The 22,106-nt window shown below is 33.3% G+C and overlaps 2 protein-coding genes across 4 annotated transcripts; both read right to left on the bottom strand.

Annotated features, from left to right (window-relative positions):
- Positions 1–1,725: 1,725 nt before the first annotated feature.
- On the bottom strand, positions 1,726–4,284 carry LOC107933517 (F-box protein At5g07670). Of its 2 annotated transcripts, none has more exons than XM_016865749.2 (2): positions 2,796–4,266; positions 1,726–2,224 (listed from the first exon to the last, which is right to left on the bottom strand). In XM_016865749.2, exons 1-2 carry the CDS (start codon positions 3,959–3,961, stop codon positions 1,957–1,959), a joined length of 1,434 nt encoding a protein of 477 aa, XP_016721238.1. In that variant the 5' UTR covers positions 3,962–4,266; the 3' UTR covers positions 1,726–1,956. The 2 variants fall into 2 exon arrangements, with proteins under 2 accessions (XP_016721238.1, XP_040939252.1); XM_041083318.1 differs by lacking the exon at positions 1,726–2,224 and adding an exon at positions 2,485–2,659 and having other exon boundaries at positions 2,796–4,284.
- Positions 4,285–7,714: 3,430 nt separating this feature from the next.
- On the bottom strand, positions 7,715–21,768 carry LOC107933515 (structural maintenance of chromosomes protein 6B). Of its 2 annotated transcripts, none has more exons than XM_016865744.2 (28): positions 21,435–21,768; positions 21,203–21,308; positions 20,984–21,117; positions 19,864–19,919; positions 19,452–19,538; positions 19,064–19,384; positions 18,687–18,806; positions 18,183–18,317; positions 17,509–17,585; positions 17,338–17,413; positions 16,308–16,382; positions 16,080–16,184; positions 15,458–15,627; positions 15,253–15,355; positions 14,934–15,046; positions 14,037–14,241; positions 12,296–12,427; positions 12,076–12,190; positions 11,900–11,985; positions 11,712–11,807; positions 11,484–11,620; positions 11,290–11,392; positions 9,732–9,811; positions 9,522–9,600; positions 9,325–9,382; positions 8,995–9,092; positions 8,426–8,520; positions 7,715–8,121 (listed from the first exon to the last, which is right to left on the bottom strand). In XM_016865744.2, the coding sequence occupies exons 1-28, from the start codon at positions 21,751–21,753 to the stop codon at positions 8,064–8,066; spliced, it is 3,339 nt and encodes a 1,112-aa protein (XP_016721233.2). In that variant the 5' UTR covers positions 21,754–21,768; the 3' UTR covers positions 7,715–8,063. The 2 variants fall into 2 exon arrangements, with proteins under 2 accessions (XP_016721233.2, XP_040939251.1); XM_041083317.1 differs by having other exon boundaries at positions 12,347–12,427.
- Between the last annotated feature and the right edge of the window lie 338 nt (positions 21,769–22,106).

Below are 22,106 nucleotides of genomic sequence, written 5' to 3'. Positions count from 1 at the left end.
AGGTAATTTGAATGGTTTCAATCAATCCCTATTTATTAAAATTAGGAATCGGAAATAATATATATAACTTCAAAAGATTTAATTATTAATAATACAAAAATAAATAAATAAATATAAAAGGAAAAAGACTATTATAACCCTATTTATTCTTATGACTCTTTCTAGAGCTGGTTTTATATTAGATATAGAATTTTAAATACCATATTCATCACTAATTTTAATAATAATTAATTTTTATGTATGTGTGCAACAAGTTGAATTAATTTTTTTTTAAATGTTGAAAATGTGATTTTTTTAAAAAAATGAAATATGGATAATTTTAAATTTTCCTGTTAAACATATTAATTTGTTTAAATATAAAATAATATTATATAAATATTAAAAAAATAATATTGATTATATTCGTAGTTTTCTTAAGGGTAAACTATAAAAATGGTCATTTTGTTTGCCTCAGATTATATTTAGTAATTTATATTTGAAATGTTACGTTTTAATCACGTTATCATTTTGTTACAAAGTGGTCACTTTATAGTTAAGCTCCATTACCTCCCTAACGGCGGTCTTATGTGGCAGTCTAAATGAGTTTTAAATGCCAACTTGGATGTCTAGTTACTGGAATGAAAATAAGTTTTTAACTAAATAAATTTAATTTGGACTACCAAATAGGAAATCCAAGTTGGCATTTAAAACCCATTTAGACTGTCACGTAGGACCATCATTAGGGAGATAACAGAACTTAACGGTAGAGTGACCACTTCATAACAAAACGATAACGTAAGTGACTAAAACGTAACATTTCAAACATAAGTGACTAAAATGTAATTTAAGGCAAATAAAAGTCACTATTTTTAAATTTACTCTTTTCTTAATTTTTAAACTTACCATTTATTGGTGAGGAGGCTTAGACTTAGTTGACAAACGAGAGAGTAACATGTTGTGATAAATTTAAAATCATTTCCCTGACTATTTGCTATATTAATATACGACTGTTTCATTTTCACATGCAGAGTTGTGGGAAGACTCAAATAGACTTGGTCAATTTGGTTTTTATTTTTGCGGTTCAGTAATTTTAGATTCAAGTGAATATTAAATATAAATTATTTTAAGCTCTAATTATTTTAGCTTAAAATTTAAGTTGTTTTAACCAAATTAATATAAATTTAAATAACTTCAAATTTATTCAAATTAATTTGGGATCAAACTAATTTCTAATTTGAGTTGGTAGATTCAAATTTTTAATTTTTTAAGATATAATCAAATTAATTCAAGATGATTAAATTAAAATTTAAAGTTAAAATAGGGATGACAGATGATTATCTACCTTCGACCCTGGTATGAAGTTTGACCAATTCACTCTAACCTAACCTCAATTTTTAAAAAAAAATTCGTCCAAATCTAAACCTGAAGTTTAATAGGAAAGCCAATTTTAACTTCGACTCGTTCAGAATTTAATTTAATTGTTTTATTTTTATTTTGAAGTAAAATTACATTTTTATTTGTTTTATTTTTATTTTAAAGCAAATATTTTTTTTAAATTTAAACTTAAAAGCAAAAATTTAATATTTTATAAATATTTTGAGACTGACGGAATTACCTCAAACCCAACCCGTATCAAATCTCATTTTTTTTGCCACCAGATCAAATCAAAATTGACCGTGGGAGGTCATAATAATTGGTAAACCCAAACTAAAAGGACGAGGGAAAAGGTACAAAATAAAGGAAAGATTAAAAGGAAAAGAAATAATATAATGCTGTTTACAGGGTACAGACATTAAAATTCCAGAATGCAATAATGAAGTGTTTTCCGTAATAAAAGAGTACATCAACATTTGAGTCACATGAGCATCCTCTGTTTTGTTGGCCAACCTAGTTAATACCCCCACTTATTGGTCTTACAGAAACTCTTTATATTACAAAGTTAGAAGTAGAGTAACATCAGCAGTGAAATTCTGCACCTTATGTCCTCTTGAAAAATCTACCACCTTTCTTTCCCATGCCGGTTCCTACAAGACTCGATGCAAGCAGTGATTTTGCATCCGGCCTCCACCTCAACTCTTTCAGAATGGAGAACAAAGTTGCAAGTGCAGGAGATATGTCGCTTTCATTTATGTTCTTGCATGATACCACTATAAGATTTTCAAGGTCCTGCCATGAAAGAATCACCGCTTCCAGACCTTCAGTTGTCAACAACGAGCATCCTTCTAAAGATAGCAGCTTCACTCTCCTGTCACAAAAGAAACTAATAACTGTAAAACTTTCAGAATGCCATCATTTCAGACATGTCAACTTCACGATCCATGCAAGTGATTGTAAATTAATTGATGCTCATTATATTGCAACCCAACAAGAACCATGATAGACTTATCATACATTTCAATAACTAGTTAGCCTGCAAATTGAGTGTAAAAAGTAAAAACAGGACATATATCATAATTGCATTGATCCAGTCCAACATAACCAGTCATATCTCATCTATCTGCATACCGGTGTGTTACGGATAACTTATTACTAGAACAATCAACAATTGTTCACCATGATTTGAACTTCATTGCATTGCTCAGCATTTCAAAATCAATGGCCAGACAGAGACTCATCATTGCGACAGAAAGCAACCCTTTTTTCCCCTTTATTTCAGGCCATGTTAACAGGCACTAAGGAACTGCAGAAGTGAAATATAGAAACTAAATGATTCCCTGAACAACTCTAACACAACTTATATGAAACTACGAGATGAGACAGAACAAATAAGCAAGGGAAATCATAAAGAACAATGCGAAAACAATCCAATGCATTACCTGCAAACACTTGCAAACCTGAACATATCATTATTCAATCCCCAGCAGTCCTGAATAACAATCTCTCTCACAGCTTCGCATACTCTAAACAGTGCTCTCACACTCTTATTGCTCCGCAACAGACATTTCTGCAAATGCAACCGTTCGAGAGCAGGACAAAACCCCAAATACTCATCGCGGCCCGGACTCCGATCAATCCTCTTACAAGACAGTAACTTCAAAGTCTTCAAGTTCTCACAGTAAGACAACCCAGCCAACCATCCATCATCCATTTTATGATCACAAATAGTCAATTCTTCAAGCATCAAACAGCATTGCCCAATCGCTTTAATCCCATCAAAACTCCCTTCGCATCCACTAAGCTCAAGCCTAACCAACCTTTTACACCCTTGAGCTACGATGGTTAAACCAATGTCGGTAACCGACGAACTATAGAGTCCATCAACGTTGGCAACGAGTTTCACGATTTGCAAATTCTCACACGCCGCAATCCCACGTAAAACGTTGTCGTTGCACTTATGTAACTCCAATTCTTGCACAGTCAAACATTCTTCGGCCACCGTTAGCAGCCCCAACTCACTGGCGTTAATCACCACAAGCCTTCGAAGATTTGGACAGCCATTGGCAAGTGCTTGCAGCCCTTTGTCAACAGCTTCGACAGGCAATAGATCTTCTTCCAGAAACTTGCGATTTGAACAAAATCCAGAACCCATTTGCATAGAAGCCAGCCGATGAGTCAACAGAATCCCAGAATCTCGCGGCGACAACAAACAGCCGTTGAGCAAATCCACGTGGGTCAAGTTGGGAAACCTCGTGAATAACCGCCCAGATTCAAGAAAATCCCAATCCAGGATCTTTAAGGACCGTATTAGGCGGCCTTGGAGATTGAGCCACCGCTTGCAGACGAGGGAGTTAGGGTTCCGTTGCAAATGCGGCAGCTTTGAAAGGATTTGTAGGAGGAGCTCGTCGGACAAGAGAAGGGTTCGATCAATGTTGGCGAAAGTTGGGATTATGGATTGGGATTTGGGGTCTTTCGGAGATAAAGACTGAAGGGGCATAGTGAACACCACATGCTTCAACGGCTTGGTGTTTCTGAGCCAAATGTCTGACCAGCTCGGTGGCTTCTTCTTCAATGGCGAATCTGCCTTTTCCGACAAAGCTGACATCGTTTCAATCAATGGCTTCTTCTTCTCCGGTTCTACTCTACTTCTTCCACTAACTTTGACCTTTCTTTCACTGTTTTTGCCTATTTCACTAAATTACCATCTTCAATCTTTTGGATTATCCTTGCCCTGCAAAAAAGCGCAAAGTTTGAATTTCTCTGAAAGGATTTGGAGATTTTGGGGTTTTATTTTTGGGGCAGAGAAAGGGCGAAGATATTCTGAGTTTCAGTTTAGTGTCAAGAGAGAAGGCCAAGACTTTTATGCGCCTAACGGATTTCTTGAAGCGGTGGGGTCGGGATTTTTTGAATGTTAAACTTTCCATTTTACATTTCCTTTCTTTTTTTGTGGCGATTATACCCTCTCTCTTTTTTTATTCGAAAATTTGTTGTTATCTTCACGATCAAGGATTCTGGGCACCACATTACATTTTGTTTTTTTTAAGATTAAAGACACAGCTTTTCTTTTTAAAATCCGAATTTCTATTTAAACACGAATTATAAAAAAACTGTGATTTTCTTTTGTCTTTAAACTATAGATTCATCCATTTGAGATAGTAAACAGCATTAGAAGGCCACTCCTTTTTTTCTCTCATCAGATCTAATTTGGAAGTCTTTCCCAGATTTTTTATTTCCAACCACATCTGTTTGTTAGGCCAATATTTTTTTCATTCATGAATCAAGATTCTTTTTGGCATCCTTCTTTTAGGGATATATCTCAGTGTAATATATAATCTTATGATTTTATATAATTATATTTACGAAATTTTAATTTAATTTAATTTAACTTTCATAAATTAATAACACAATTATTAATATAATATTATTTTATATTTTCATATTACATATACAAATAATTATATTTGTCTAATATATATAAAAAAAAGATGTTGTACAATTAAATAACAGTTTAACAAATACTAATTACTTTAACAGTATTAAAATAACAAATAAATAATCTATTTACTCTAACCTTCTATATTTATTTGATTATTTCTTCTCTTCCATTTAACATATACTAATTATCTTATTGTTATAACAGAATAAACAAAAACTAATATATGTTAAATATCAGAGAAAAAATAATGCGTTTCGACAAGAAACGAAAGCAAAATTACGTAAACATTTTTTTTTTTTTTGGATAACTCGGCTTTCTTCTATATTGTTCCACCTAGGTTCAATGAATTTTAAATCTACCAATTTAACATCCTTATAATAAATTTATGGTTTTAAAAATTTTAATATTTTAATCTTTTCTAATTAATTTGTAATATTAATTTCTAAAAAAAGTATAATATCAATTTAAAAACTTTATGAATAATATAAATTAAAATGAGGAAGGATTTAAAGGCTATATTGAAAACATTTGGATCAACAATTAAATATTTTACCTATAAATAATATAGGCACCGTATTTTTTTTTAATACAATATTTAAAGTAGGACGTAAACTGATGAAGTTCAAATCTATATGTTTAATAAAAATTTAATCACCTCTTAATATAAATAAATAAAATTTGTACAAACATTATTAAAGATAATACAAGGCTTCCGATTCATCACTATTTTGAGTCCATGATAATAACATCACATTATAAGTGAGTAAGACCGATTACTATTGGTAGTAAGCATTGAAAATTAAACAACATGAGAAATATCACATCACCACTCACTAAAGATGAACATTGTACCTACCTGCCTGCTAAATTAAATTACCAACAAACTAATTACCCTTTTCAGAAGAGGTTTTATCGAGGGAGGTAGGTTTTTTTAAGTAAAGTTTTTGAAGTGATGTCGAGTAGTTTATCAGATCTTTAAATAATGGAGGTAATGTATATATATGGTGTTTATGCTCTATTTTAGTTTCAAGCTTTGTCCATGGATTCAAATTCTACTAAAGTAAAATGCTAAACATTTTTTTGGTGGTGAAGTGCTTCCTAAACTTTTTGAACAATTTTAGGCTCTTCTAGAACTTGAGAGAAAAAACTCGATGCTAAAATCAAATATAAATGCCCCGAGTATAATACCTCAACTCTTTAAAAGTTCAATCGACTGCTCAACAAATGATATTTTATTTCCTGAAAGAAAGCCCTCAATAGGCTTTGATATTATTTGTAAAAGTTGAAGTCTTAAATTTTTTTAATATTCAATTTCAAGTTTCACCGTGTACAATTGATGTGTGGATCTATTTCGTAGATTTTTAGACATTTATTATAATTGTATTGCATTTGGATTGTATTTACTTATAAAGTATAAAAAAAATAAAAATCAATGACTTATAAGTAAAATCTTGTGTTCAAATATTGTCAATAAAACAAATGCTAAAAACACTTGCATTTAAAATCAAATACAATCCAACTCAGCTTCAGATTTAGTTAGAACCTTTATAGCTTACAAACATCGAAGGGCCAAGACTCAGAAAAAAACTCAAATGAATAAAATTAATTAATTTTTGCCCATATGAACTTTTGACAATTAAATCTACTTTGTACCTAAATTTTATTCTGATTCAGAACTTAAAAATGGTTCAACGTATAAGCCTAAAACATTAAGTGAGAAAGATGATTTGGTAACCTCAACCAGTAAGGTCCTTTTACATGTAATGCCACATCACTATGTTTGAAATATATATAAACATATATTAATTTTCGTTTTATTTTAAAAAAATAAAAAATGCTCTTTGACTATTTTAGAGTAAACTGTAAGTTACTTTATAATTCCTATTTTGATCACTCTTATTCTTTTATTAATTTAATCACTTTAATCAAAAAATTATTCATATTAATCACTATTATTAACCAATAACAGACTACTGACGTGATAAATTTTAGCTTCTAATTAAAACTATAGGCATCTATATAATTAATTCAAAATATTTTTTATAATTTAATTGTAACAAATAACAGAAAAATTCCACATTGAAAAATAACCCGACAAAGGAAGAAAACTTCCGCCGACACCATGATTTTTCTAACCATTACTTGTTAAAGTACAGTGATTTTTTTATTTTTATTTTTTGAGATTAATCAGATCGGTTTTATTATTAGAGTTATTTATTTCACTAGTAAAAAATAATTTTATTTTTATTCAAACATAATTTTTTATTTGAAAAAAAAACCCCTCATTCAGTTATAATAATAAATGCAAATGGCAATTTAATACAAAATTTAATATTACACCTATAAACTAAAATAACTTAAGAAATAAATTATAATCAAATTACATCCTGTATTAAGATATAAACATCTTGAAATTATCTTAGAATATAAAATTATAGAATGACCAAAAGTTAAATAAAATAATCTTATTATAAAATATAATATTACAAGCCGTAATGTAAGATGGTCTACAGAGAAATAAAAACAAAGCAAATGACAACATCGCTCCTCTCAAAATGTAGAATTAAAATATTAAAAATTGAAAAAAAAAGAGTAAAAAAAGTAGGAATACTTGATGAAATAAAAAACAACAGAATAATTAACACAGAAAAACCAAAATTAAACCGTCAAATCTTAATAAACTTAAACTTATAAAACTTCAGTAAAAACTTTCCAAAATAAACAAAAAAATATCCTTTCCCGTGCCGAAAAGAAGCCATGAGTGAGCGACTAAAAATTGAGTAAAATTAGATTATTGCTATTTATATACTAAAACGTGCGTATGAAAAAGTAAAATGATATTCCATAACAAGAGACAGGTTGCAATGGCCGGGCCAGAAGTTTAGCTTGTCTTGTTCTTATCAAAGCAAAAGTCCATAGAGATGGGTATATAAATATATTAATTTACATTAAGTTTGCCAAAGTCTGCAAATTCTGCTGGACTGTAAGCCGAGCATCCATGTTAGATTACCTCAATTTGCATAACCCAAAAGAGAACCTATAACTGATTAATGAAGAAGAAAGATAAATCTACATTGAGACATGCATACAGCCTTCCCCTGTGTTGATATTCATTTAACTTCACATGCGCTTGAAGCGCAACAAAAATGAAAAACAGAAGCTTCTTAAGTGGGAAGGGAAGGGGGAGGGAGAAAGAGAAAACATGAATAATAATCATACATTATATTTAGGGAAGGAAATATAAGTTAGCTTTGTCTTACTGCAATAACAATCATAAGCGAGGAGCTGCCATCTGCTGTTTCTTTATCCTCTCTCCATTCTTCACATTGCTGTACAAGGAATCAAAATAATCCATATTTGTCAATCACAATCTTCATATTCTTCAATATCAACAACATGATCACAACTTCATATTTTGGCCGAGTGGCAAGTAAATAAGACGATCAGTCTGGCTTCATAACATTATCATGGTCTATGAATTTGAACAGATTGTTGCTGGATATTATCAATTTAACTTAGGAACATAACTGTGCAAAAAAATAAACAGATGGAAAAAGAATTGGGTTGGGGGAGGAGCATCACGTACGCAGAAAGGAGAAACCGGACAAGCATACACAAAGTATAAACAATAACCTGATATCATGAGGTGTGATAAATATCCATTGGGATCCTTGAGCCAATGCAAACTCGACTAACGTGTCCAGGCTGATTTTTCGGCTAACAGCATCCTAGAGGAAAATATACATATGAATAGGAGTGTGAATGAGACACTAGTACTCGCACACTATTACAGTTCGACTCAAAAAAAATTCAAACTTGATACAGTAATTATAGAGCCGAGTTCGAGCAACTCGAACTATCGGTCGAACCGATTTCGAACTTAGTAACACTTTGATTCCAACGGCTTCAAAGCCTTACAAGCTTTTCATATTTTTATATTATTAAATTACGTTATTGCTTTTAATATATATTATTAATCCTAAGTTTAATTATTGAGATGAACTCAAGTACAAACATTGGTAAACGAGCTTAAAAATAGATGTTTGACCAAGCTCGAGCTTGGCAGTATTCAGGCTCAGCTCGATTACACCGCTACATATGAATCTGCTCAGTCTATAGTTTTATGCTTCTTGATGGACGATCACATTTACCTCAATCCCCAAGGGATAACACACACACCCCAAAGAAAACTCAAATCTCACCATGAACACATCAAACTCATCCATAGCTCGAAATGGGGCTTCAGTCATATCATGAAGAGCCAACGCAAAACATAATGTTGAGAAGGATCGCTCTCCTCCTAATCAGCAAATTATCAAAATAACACTAGAGTTAAACATTAATCAATTACGAAAATGTCTATGACTGCTAATTTGGATGACATGGGAGTAAAAATTTTCCAAATAGATAAACATTTATGCCGGATTAAACACTAGTCATGAGACCACAAGCAGATAAATCTATATAGTGTTGTGAACTTGAAACTCTTATGAACACATTCTAAAAGGTATATGGAACGGGAAATATAAAACCTGAGAGCCCTCTTGTATCACGAACGATGGTGCTTGATGCATCTTGAGGCATTTTAACCTGTTAGACCAATAACAGGATCAGAAAATTCCATAATAAAATGCAGAGAACTTTAAACTGGCACCGTGACCTGGTGAAAGACATAAGTAGTCTATTGAAATTACACCTTAAAGAACAAATAGAAGTTAGATATACTTACCTCTACTGAAAGGGTCTTTTCTTCATAACTAACATTAATGTGTCCACTGATACCTTTCTTTCCCAAATGGCCATTGAATCTAATTGTGAGGATTAACCAAAAAGGCATTAGCCATTACCAAATAGTTTAGATGACTCCCCCAACAAGAAGCAATAAAATATATACTCTTAAAGAACGCAACTTAATAATTGCAAGAAGCATGATACATACTGCCAAGTCAACTCGCGTCTCAGAAGTGATGCGCTACGTTGAAATTTTTTCCAACGCAAGTCGAGAGCTTTTTGACAAGCCTACAAGACAAGAATGACAACAGAAGGAAAAAGGCAAGAAACATTTACCAACATAAAATAAAACTTTATATAAGTAGACATACAGGGCACAAATAAGTTCTTTAAGAATTTACAATGAGCCGAAATAACTTTAAAATAAAAAAATTATCAAATGCCATATAACCTACAAAAAGGTTAAAAAAAGGTTCACATCACAATCCAGAAGCACGAATACTAGAAAAGATTATTTGACATTACTAAATAGAGAATTCTACAGAATATAATCTTCATCATAGAAGTACATTAGACAACAACCTTAAAGCTCCTAAGATCTACAAAACAATGTCTAACTGTTATGTCCTAACTCAGGCTAATTATATTGTATGTCAATCACTCTATAGTCTTTCAATCACACGTATTAATTCAAACAAAAGACAAGCAACAGATTGTCATTTCCATTCAGCATATAGGGATACTTAAATCGAAGGCTGTGAAAAAACCAAAACTGAAACAAATCCAAAAATTCCCACCCAATTTGGGTTACCTATTTTGATCTCTCTGAGCAGGTTACAACAATAATGCCATCCACATCACAGAAACTATACTAACATGTCTTCACTAAAAGAGACAGTTTTTATATCAAAGTTACACTTATTTCATGGAAGGTACTGTTTCCCTGGAATCACTGCCCACCCCCAACCAAAAAGAAACCAAAAGAACAAGCTTCTCTTCCTTTGTTGCCCAGACTCTCTATTCTTTTTTGAAGTACCCATGTCCAACACATGGATACAAGGATGTGACCTCCAAGGATCCTTAAATAGAAAAAAAAATTCTTAATAAAATCTAACCATACCCATGTTGGATACATACCATATCTGACACACAACCGAGTCCAAGTAACATAGCATCCCTCTTTTCTTTTTCTCTTTCTAGGTCTCTTTCTCTTTCACTGCCAATTTGTCCCTCATGTTGCAATATTTATGATTGCAGATAAGAAGTAACGAAAGAAAATTAACCAACATAATGCAGAGAAGCACTTGATTTTAAGACCAGTGGACCATTAAAAGCTTGCACAGAAATGACAAACAGCAGCAAAACCTAGTGCCTCTAGAGCTTCTTTCCCCAGCAAAACAATCATCTTTCCATTGGTTTCTTTCTTACTTACAGCATGTTCAGAGAGAACAACAAGAATATTCTATGACAAATGAATTTCTACAATGCCCTAGACGGCATGGAACTGATCCACTCTGAAAAACTTTCCTTTGTCGTACAACTCATTTCAAAACAAAGAGGGCCATGGGAAAAATGAAGCAAACAGAATTATCAAAATACTCTAGATAGAAGGGGTTAACCCTGAAGTAATTAGGAATGAACACCAACAGAAACCACAGTACATCATGTAAAACAGATGTAAAAGCTCAGATCATGGTTAGCAATTTCATTGAATAAGAGTCCAACTGTCAAATTCTGGAGCAAATTGAACAACGGGTGGAACTTACATCTAATCTTTCTCGAAAAGCTTTATAAGTATGCAGTTCCCTCAAAATTCTACGCTCTTTCTCCTGATGCAACATCCTAAGATCATCAATCGATTCCGAATATCTGCAGAAAATAAAAAGAAAACATAGAATCTAACTGCAAGCAGATATTTGGGTATTTTACGAGTGAAAAATGGAAAATTAACAGCCCATACTGTTGGCTCTCATGCATAAGTCTCTGATTCAGTCTCTTCAGCTTAGCATCCAGTTGCTCAGTTGTGGTTTCATCCCTATCTCCTAAAGCTTCAATATCACTCTCAGGGCAAATAACAGAAGCCTTTTTATAGCTCTCCTGCAATGTCGCCAAGACATAACATGGACTACAAAATTATAAAGACACTCTAAATGATTGGTTCTATATCTAGAAAGGCATAAAAATCAACCTTACGATCCTTTTCAAGTTCCAGATATTTTGCCTCTGCCTCCTTGATTTGAGGAAGAACCTTGTTGTTCATAATATTTTCATAATGGAGCTTATTCTGAAACAGAAACTTTGATTCATGAATTCAAATTTCTACACTGTAGTTATAGAAGTAAATGAATAAAAAATTAACTGAGAAGGAAAGTAAACCGCTTCTGCATTGTGTATTTCTTTCTCTATCTCTGTTAACTCCTCCTCTGCTTTCTGAAAGGCTTCAACCTCCCCCTTTGTTGACTCTATAATACATATAAGGAGTAAATAAAATGCAGGTAACGCCACGTTCAGAATTGAAGTAAGCATTTAACATAATATCATTGAAATAATACCCCCTAAATCCTCAAATGATAACTTAAGAGTTCTGGCCTTTTCTTCTGCTTCATTGATCCTATCTTTAAGTGCTTCTAGCAATGCTTCCTTCTTCTTGATCACCATTTTACCATCCTAAATACAATTTAACGAGGAAGATACCATTAGAAAAGGTTTATAAATTAATAGAATCAAAGTATAAAAGCATGATTTGTAAGCCAAGTCAATCATGGAACAAACTGAAATTTCTTGAAGAAGTTCATTAGTAGTTGACTCGGGCAACAGACTAGCATCAACAGCATGTGACTTCTGCATATCCTGCAGTTTCATTCTCTTAGCCATGAACTCCCGTTCCACATCCAAGCGCCTTTTCTGCGGAACACAAAGAAGTAAAGCACGCAACACAGGGCATACTAGCACACATTAACCCAAAAAGAGATGCAGACAACAAAGAGAAAGATTAAAAGATACGACAAGGAAGATGAAAGAAATTCCCACCATTAGTAATTTTTACACCCATGAGCCTATGCAAGGAATTAAGGCGCAAAAAGTCAGCAATGATGACGCAAACTTACTTTTCAAGGTAGAAGACATTATGTAGAAGTGTTATCAAACCATAGAAATAAAATATTTTAATCTATTTTAAGTAATAGATATATGTTCTACAAACTATATAAACATCATAGTTAAGCACTAATACAAGCATAATTTGAGAACAATACTTCTAAAAACTGAATACACTAATAGGACATGACACAACAGTCAACTTGAAGATTCTCAAAATTGTAGTTAAAGTCTCTTACTGGTAATATCAACCAGTTATTGAAGTAAAATGAAGAGATCAAGTGACGTTCTTCATTCATACGTAAGTAACAGATATTGAAGTAAAAAGAAATGAATCTAGATTGCAACAGGTAAGGAATACTTCATGCAACTCGATTTCCACTCTTAACCTTCTACCATTGCCTCTATCCTTCATCTTCTTAAACCTTCAACAGTTCAACAAATTAACAAGGAATGAATGAATCTTAATATGGAATTTATTAGTTGTTTGGTTTTATAAACTGTGGCTTCTTATTCTTCCTCAATTGATTAAACTCTGTAGACTTCACAATTATATGTTTTGAGAAAAATCTGAGGAAAAAATCCCTTCTGCTTTGGTGACCCCACCTTGTCTGTTTGTATATTGACCATGACCATTTTCTTTTCTTTTTTTAAAGAATTATTTTTTGGCGTGTTTATGCATGTCCAATATGAATCCTGCTGTTCCAGCAGTCTGGCCAAGTTGGATACTGGCATGAGGATGCCATATCCTTCAAATTCTGTCTACAGGTCTAAAATCACATGCAATTAAAAGACATGTAACTTCAAAATCAATAACATCATGAAGCCAAGAAAGGTGGAATTGTGTTTAGCCCCCTAAGGGACAAATTTATTGAGACAGCGCAATATCGCAAATCAGACTCATGTCCATGTGCTTCCAATAAACAGCAATGCAAAGGAAAAGTTGCAACATGCTTTTAGACTAGTATTACACTTCAAACAGAATTTTAAATAAAAGCAGAAAAAATTATAAGCATCCAACCTAAAACCAATTGGTAATGGCCGGTAGAGCTCGACTCGAATATAAGACAGCAGGAAACCCAATAATTAATATATGTGAAATAACACCACTCAACACTACCACTCATTTGTAACTCAAGTTCAAAAAGGGCCTAAACAAGGGCAGCCTCACAAGGGGTCATCAACCCATACAGGATTAGTCAAGAATAACATAACACACCTAGGTTTTAATACCACGTTAAGAAGCATCCAACCAAATCCAATTGATAATAATTGGAGGGCCAACATCATTATAAAACCAAAGAAAACCCAAAATTTGATAAATGTGGGATAATACCACTTAATAAGAAGGGAAAGGAAATGAAATAAATTTCAAAAAGGAAAAAATATCGGCACCCAAATTTTAACACATTATTACCTTCTTATTATCCAGCTTCCTGTTAAAATCCTGAACCTTTTTCTCTAGCTCCCTCTTCCTACTTTTGCGCTGATCAATATCTTGTTGAATATTTGACACATGACTTTCAAACTCCTTAACTTGATCGCCAAAAGAACCCCGAAGACGGCCAATTTTAAGATTTTTGTTTATGGGAAGAACTGTCTGGACTGAACCCCGTGAAAACCTGAGAAATCAGAAAAACATCCAACTAAATCACTTAAAATGCAAGTTTAGCTGGTGGGAATTATAACAATCACATAAAGCATCCAAAATTACAACATCCTGTAACCAATCCCATGCTAGGTCAATTTCAGTAATAAAGCCAGCACTTGGATCATTCCTGTAACCTTTTCTTATACATATCTTTTGGCGCAACTACATCTGGATGGGATTGTTTGACACATGAGATGGCAGGTTTGGCTAGGTAATATAACGAAAATGTATTGGACTGCAAAACCAGAAATGAAAATTCAACCACATCCAACAACATAGCATTTTAATTAATCAAGTTATTTTAAATTCTTAAACTCCAAGCTTTTTCAATTATATTTTATGAATTCAAATAGCTTCTTAGGATAAATGTAAGTTTTGAATTAAAGATGAGAACAATCTTAAGATTTGAGAACAGAACTAATTATCTTCAGTTGGAATTTGACAGAACCAACATAAAAGAATGATCTAAGGTCTTAGATTTGTGCCTTTCCTATTCAGCACAGCTTTAAATCCTCCTAAACAATATATTTAGATTCACAATCCAAATTAAACCCTCACTCCCATCAAAAATTGGTTCAACAATGACCATTAATGAACAGTAGAAGTAAATAAAAAAGATAATACATGAGAACATGAAAAAGATATAAAATTAGTTCAACTTACATTTTAAACCCGTCTAGGGTAAAAACCTCCAACATATTCGGTATTCTTTGATCAAATGCAACAGCTCTTCCCATATTGTAATCCTTGACAAGAACTTGCCTCTCAGCTTTACACTGAAAATACAGAGAAAGTGCAACACATAAACCAGCAGTAATAGCTCCTTAAGAACAAGTATGAGAAAGATTCAAGGACCAAGCTCATTGATTCCTGCCAAACTAACAAACCTCTACATTGCGAATAAGGAATAGAAGTTCTAAAAGAAATGAAATAGGTAGAGAAGGTTCTTAAAAAAAGAAACTTATGAGAGACATAAAATTACCACATCTACCAAGACATTGTAGATGGTAGGATTATCTGAATGTAAAACAGATAGAGTAGTTGGGTGGCTCGTCTGGGGGAGTGAATGATTTGGTATTATCAACCTACAATGAAAGCAGAACCAAATATCAAGACGGAAACAATAGTAAAACACCAGCGCTATAGAAGGAGGCTTTTTAAGAAAATTAGAATTCTCATCCCTTCACCTTGGTCTTGAAAACCTCTGTATGACAATTGGAAAGAAGTTATATCTTGCCTCCCTTGCACATTTTCTAAGAGCACAAGCATCCTCAGAATTTGTAACAATGAATGCATTTAGCATCTTCCCAATAGCTCGTTCAACAGCAGGAGCCCATGTATCACCATTGACCAATGTCTGCAATGCAATAACCACAAAGCTAACAGTTGCCAAAAAGTTGTCCAGAGTTTACACAATATGGAAGCAGTGATAACTGATACCTATGGTTGTACTTATAGCAAAAAACAAAAATGGAAAAAATTTGAAAGTAAAAAGCCTCTGAAGTCGGAAAATAAAAGAACTAGGTTCAGATAAGAAAAACCCACTTATTTTTCCAGCAAAAGCTTCAATACAATTCCTGCAAGCAATTGTTCTTTCAGGTATGAAATCCTAAATTGTCTATACCATTAACATGGCAAAAGAAAAGTTCAATGATTTTCAAAGATATCTTGAGATAGGAAAACTTGAAAAAGATCCAGCATTCTGCAGCCAACACCAAATGGACAAGCAGATCTTATACTATCAAACAAAGCTCTAGACATTTAGTTCCTTCGCATACAAAATTTCTGTAGCAATTACCCATTACTCACCACATGAGCACCAATTGGACCAATTGGTGGCATGCTAAATGCCTTGTGATGCCTCTCAATTTCACGTAGAAGACGTAGCACTCCGTCACCACCAAAGGCAGTGACCTGTCAAAGAAACACGGAATAGAATCACAGTTGAAAGATGCTCTTAAAAATGTTCAGGGGAAAAAAGCACATCCATCCTCATTTGTTTCATCTAAAACCATAAAAAAAAAGAGTTGCCCAGACCTTGTTGGTTTGATGTAGACGGAGCTCACAAATTTGATGATGAACTTCACGCTGCTTTCTTTCGTAGTAATTTATCTATAAAAGGGAAAACAGTATCACTGATGTGAAGTAATTCAAGAGGAAACTATTTCCATAGGCTAAGAGAAATTAAGCATGAAATTAGAAGAACTAAATCAGGAACAAAAGAACAATAAAAGCAATTTGCAGAAGTCAAAAATAACTCCTCTACACACAACTGAACAGGTTAAAAAATTAACTGTAGTCAGGAGTAATAAGACAAGGGTATTTTGAAGCAATAAATTGAGAATGTTCCAAAACCCTTACTTGGCATGTTAAAATGCAAGACCCTCTTATGTTCCACAGTCACTTATCCTCTAAAACCTTTACCAGCTAAAGATACCATTGAAGGGTACACTTTGCAGATGTCTAGCTATCAAACATAACAGCAACAGTAACTAATATCACCACAAAATAAAACATTGCATTTTATAACTCACATTCAAACATTTCACAAGTGCACATAGGAACCGCACAACTATGCAAACTCCATGTGGCCATTTCAAAGTACAAGCAGAAGCTGAACCGTCCCAAAATCAGAGAGACTTCTAGGAGCTATAACAATATAATAAACTTATAAATGAATATCCAGAGAAAAAAAATTTGGAGGGGGGGGGGGAGGGTTTAACCCCACAAACAGCTTGCAGTTGTTGCCTGAATTTTGAGCTACACCGCATTAGTGAGAAGAGCATTAGTGAATTAGAGTGACTCATTGACAGAAAGAGCAATAACAAAATTGATCAAGGCTAAAGAATATTGACTGAATGCTCTTTCCTTCGGCAAGCTAAGAGGTACAACTTGAGTAAGGTTACGACTAAAGAAAATATCCAGCATAGAGCATGATACTCGAAATCAGTACCATAATCCTCTTCTAGGGTCATATTGTAAAATCATAACTCACTACCAAAGAGTCAAAACAGAAAAGCAACCTCACATTCATAAAAAACTTAATAATATCTGAACTTCCCCATACCTCATCATTAATCTTCTTCATTGCATCCATTTCTGCTGAAATCTGTTCTGATAAAGTATTCTCCTCATCCTTCAAACTGTAAGGTAATTGTATTTTAAGGGTCAAGGCAGATCTAAAACAACAAGGTGGTAACAGGAGCATAACGAATAAGGAAATGAAAAAGTGGATAACCTAGAGAGCAATGACTGGACATTATCAACAGCATATTCCAGTTCCTTAATCTGCTCTTCTATTTCTGATTCTTCAGCCTGCAGAACCACAAAAGTAAAAATATAAATCCCCCAATCCAATGAAGTATGCCAAAATTAAGCAACCATTGACCTTCCACTCTATATTAGGAGACCAAACTAATTGTATAACAACTAGATTAAGAATAATCAAATAAAGACCCAGACAACAGAAGCATCGTGGTAGTACTCTCTTCAGTTGGTTGGGGAAAGTTATTCAGCAATACACCAAAGACAACACCATTTTAACTGTTCAAAAAATTAGTACATTAAAAGGCAATGTTTCTCGAACCAAACATCTTTCATACTTACAATGGTTGAATATAAAAACAAAAGCTTGCAAAGCATTAATCACTGCACTTTTATGTTGCTACCAATGAGAAAGGTTATCATGAAATAGAGGCCAAAGTGAACAAAAACATAGTATGGGCATGTACTTAGAACTCAGAATACATATATCCTTCAAAAGATATCAAATTAAAAAAAGTGCATGTAATGCATGCATATTATGTAAGAAAAACCATAAAATTTACACATTTTATTTCAAAATGAATATAACTCATCAATAGTCAAAATAACAACTTAACAAGTCACATGGAAGAAAAAACCATGAAAGACCTGTGTGTTTCTAATATGTTTATCCTGAATATCACGGGCTTGCTCTTCAAGCCTCCTAACATCATTCCTCATCTTGTGAATTTGCTTAGTGCCGCGGCGATGCTCTTCTTCAAGCTCAAGCTTTTCTTTCCTTGCCTTAGAGAAATAAAGAGTGAACAGAACTCTATAAATATTATAGTCAGACCAATGATTACACAGCAAACACATGAAAGCCTACGCAGAAATTATAGGATGTGATGACAGATTAAATGAACAGACAAGAAATAATAAGAGTTCTTTATGAAAACTCAAAATTCAGCTTTTTATTCCTATTAAACCATGACTAAACCAATTGAAATAAAAAGTAGTACAACATTCACTCTCAGTTAAAGATTAAAAAAATAAACTGATAATAAGTCTAGCAACAACATAAAGGCTAATCAAGTAATCCCCAAAGGATTACAGCCCACATAAATTAATCAACCTGTCTTCTGAAAGAACAAAGATTGAAAACTATTCATGTACCGAGCAAAGAGCGTCCCACAATTCATCTTTCTTTCTTTTCACTTCAGATGTTTTCTCCACCAAAGAAGCAACTTGAACTTTCTTCTTCGAAAGGCGTTCCAACAACTTCTCCAATTTATCCTGCAAGTGATCAAAGAATTCCATTGTCAATGAATGAGAGCTAAACTTTTGGAAGACTAGCTTAAAGTAAGAGATTAAAGACAACAATAAACATTCATTATCATGACTCGGGCATAGAATATCAGACTAGTAACCAACCAACAGATGCGCAAAGTTATTCTTTTGCTACGTATTTAAAGACTAACAAATGACTTCTAACAATAGCACAGCAAGGACAAGTTGTTATGACATGTTTGACACAAGAAATTATTACTCACTAATGTTGAATCAATTTTAGCCTGGCAAGTGGGAATGCGCTTTTTCAGCGTTTCAATGTTCTTTGCTTGCTCTTGTAAACGCTTATCTTCATCATACACCAATGACCAAGCAAGCTTTTTCCTTAACAGCTGCACCTCCTGTAAAATCTGTTCTACACGCTTTATGTTTTCAATCTTTTCTTGCAGTTCACTCAATTCAAGCTGTGCAGGTCTTATCAATTTTTCCAACTCATCTACAAGAGCACATGCATCCTTCAATTGTTTAATAATACTTTGTAAAAGCTCATCAACTTGTTGAAGAAGCGTAGCCTTGAAAAAGAACTGAGTGATAAATAGTGTCAGCACGATGCCCAAATGGTTCATTTCAGAATAAAATTCGTAGCATTACCTTGAATTTATCTCTGTCATTCCCAGAGTGCAAAAACTCCCTGCTTTTGTCTTGACTCATAATAACACACGGATTCTCGACGTCAATCTACAGGAGTAGAATGCAAATTTTCAAATATCTGTGTAATTAGGCTCACAAGAGAGTATAGTTTTCAAACTAAGTGTGAAATCAAAGTAAAATGGTTGTCAGTAATTGATAGACATGGAGAATACTGTTAGGAGGAAAAACACGATCTTGGTCCGGTGTTCTGCACCATCAAAAATTGTCATAAATGCAACCCCATTTGACAATTAAGATTTCATCATGTCGCATCTTAGATCAAACAAATTAATGACAGACCATGTACTATCAAGAAAACAACAAAATGATGCAGATAAAGAATTTAAAGCATACTTCTTAGATAAACACTCACATTGAAATGTTCAACCAGCTCACGAAGGTCCTCTTTGCGGCTAGCAACTTTTCTACCTGTCCAATGCCTCAGGAGTAAGAGAAGATAGAGCAAATACAATAACCACTTTAGCATCACATTTGCAACAAAAACACTAAACAAAAGAAACTCATGAGATGATTAGTACAACACATACAAAACATTGGCTATTAAAGGAACTATTAAGACACCAGACTACTAAGGCCACGTTTAGCATTTCTTTCGGCTGTCCAAAAGCACTTTTTAACAGTAAAGGCAAATACTAAACAATCAGCTTTTAGCTTTAAACCGGCTTTTCAAATGCCCTCTTTCAACCAAAAAGCTGAAATTAAGTGCTTTTGGCTTTTGAAAAAGTAGTTTTGATGTGAAATTATAAAATCACCCTCTTCATTTATGTTGGGCATACAATTTACTTCAAACATTAAAAACTCCCTCTTTCCAATTGAAACTTCGAACATCGTAGGTGACATTTGTGGGGTCAAACTTCTAAATTATTTTAAAACTTTAGTTAATTAAATTTTACAAAAACTATATTTAAAAAATACTTCATTGAAAATTTTTATTATATAGTTTTTAAATTCTTATCCCTTCTAAAGAATGAGAATCCAAAGTTGAAAATTTTTACCGCTAGAAGTTAAAATGTGACACATTCAGGGGAACAAGAAAGTATTTATAATATCTATATTGAATATACAATTATTTTCTCTTTCAAATTTTATATGATAATATGAAATATACAGTATTATATATTTAAATTTGTAATGATTATGTTTGTATGTAATTTTAATACTTAAAATATGGTTTAGATATTCAAATTAAATTTTAAAACAGTTTATATTAATTGCTTAAAAAAAATTAGATTTATACTTCATATATCATAAATTAACAAATTTAAATAATATTTACACTAATTAATTTTTAAAATTCGAGAGTATATCTAAAACATACATTTAAATCTCACTTACTTTTCGATAGTAATACTAAACATTTGAAATGAAGAGGCATACTTTTTCACAAAACATTTCAAAAAACACTTCACTGCAACAACAATACAAAAATAGCCCTAAAGCAAATTGATATCACAAGGGAAAATGATCCAAACCTTGTCGATCTTTCAAAACAGTGGAACTCGTAGTGTCAGAAATCCTGCGTTCAATAATTATGGTATCACCAAAAATTTCTGGCTTAAAAGAATCAACTCCTTCGTTTTTGATATCCACTTGAACCGTAGCATAACTGAGAATTAAAATGTATATAAGATATATATCACACAAATTACCCGTCACTAAACCAAGGAAAAATTAAAGGCAAAAAAGGGAACCTGCAACCAGTTTTTATGAATTCCTTCAACTTAGACGCTCTCTGAGTTTCTCTAGCGCGGCAGCCAAACGCGATACATAAAGCGGTCAGTATCGCGCTCTTCCCGCCTATGAACACATAAACCAAACATGTTGCTCATATTACAAAATTTTCACGCAACATAATTCAAGACGCAAGATGTATATATATATAAAGAGAGACAGAGAGGGAGGGAGGGAGGAAGAGATATGTACTTCCGTTTTGACCGGTGATGAAATTAACCCACTCGCCGAGTTCGATTTCGAGACTACTGTGGCACATGAAGTTCTCTAACCGGATCCTCCTAATGGTACCCGCCCCGGATCGTTGAGCGCCATACATCTGACCGGAAAAAACCCTAGAACTACTCATGGTTGTATCCTGGGGTCTCCCGACCACCAAAACCCTAGAATCACGAGAAACGGAAAAATTAAAGTTCTGAACGAAGACAGTACAAGGCAACTTGCCCTTGACTCTTGAGATGGGGAGGTGTTTAAGGCGGGAAAGAAAAGGGGGTGCACCACTCTTGTCCATCAGACAATGAAGAAGCCCAGGCCCGATGCCTCCATTAACAGTAGATTTTAAGCCGGTTTAGTTAAAGGTGAACCTGATATTGAACCCTACACTTTTTTCACAATAATGGGCTCAGATCCGCTGATCTGCAAATGAGCTTTCCCTTGAGCAAATATTTTCATAGCAAGTGTTTTGACCAAAAACGATACGCATGTAACAAAAATGTTACTATGGATGAACATCAATGAACATCATCCTTGTGAGTTTGTCATTGGTGCATTTAGTCTGCCTTTCAATCCAACGTATCTATAGTGTGTTGGGATTTTGTGAAATTTTTACATTGATGCAATTATGCTGCCTTTCGATCCAACGTA

This window comes from Gossypium hirsutum, chromosome A12 (assembly GCF_007990345.1).
Source record: "Gossypium hirsutum isolate 1008001.06 chromosome A12, Gossypium_hirsutum_v2.1, whole genome shotgun sequence".
NCBI classification, from domain to species: Eukaryota; Viridiplantae; Streptophyta; class Magnoliopsida; order Malvales; family Malvaceae; genus Gossypium; species Gossypium hirsutum.
This window is presented reverse-complemented; position numbering and strand designations above follow the sequence as displayed.

Bases quoted from the DNA above. Each gene is read 5' to 3' on its own strand.
- LOC107933517 (XM_016865749.2), bottom strand. From the start codon at position 3,961: ATGTCAGCTTTGTCGGAAAAGGCAGATTCGCCATTGAAGAAGAAGCCA. The intron at 2,225-2,795 runs GTAATGCATTGG...CTTTTGTGACAG, and splicing joins AGGTTTGCAAGTGTTTGCAG to GAGAGTGAAGCTGCTATCTT.
- LOC107933515 (XM_016865744.2), bottom strand. From the start codon at position 21,753: ATGGACAAGAGTGGTGCACCCCCTTTTCTTTCCCGCCTTAAACACCTC. The intron at 21,309-21,434 runs GTACATATCTCT...ATGTGTTCATAG, and splicing joins CATCACCGGTCAAAACGGAA to GCGGGAAGAGCGCGATACTG. The intron at 19,539-19,863 runs GTGAGTGTTTAT...CTACTCCTGTAG, and splicing joins AGCTGGTTGAACATTTCAAT to ATTGACGTCGAGAATCCGTG.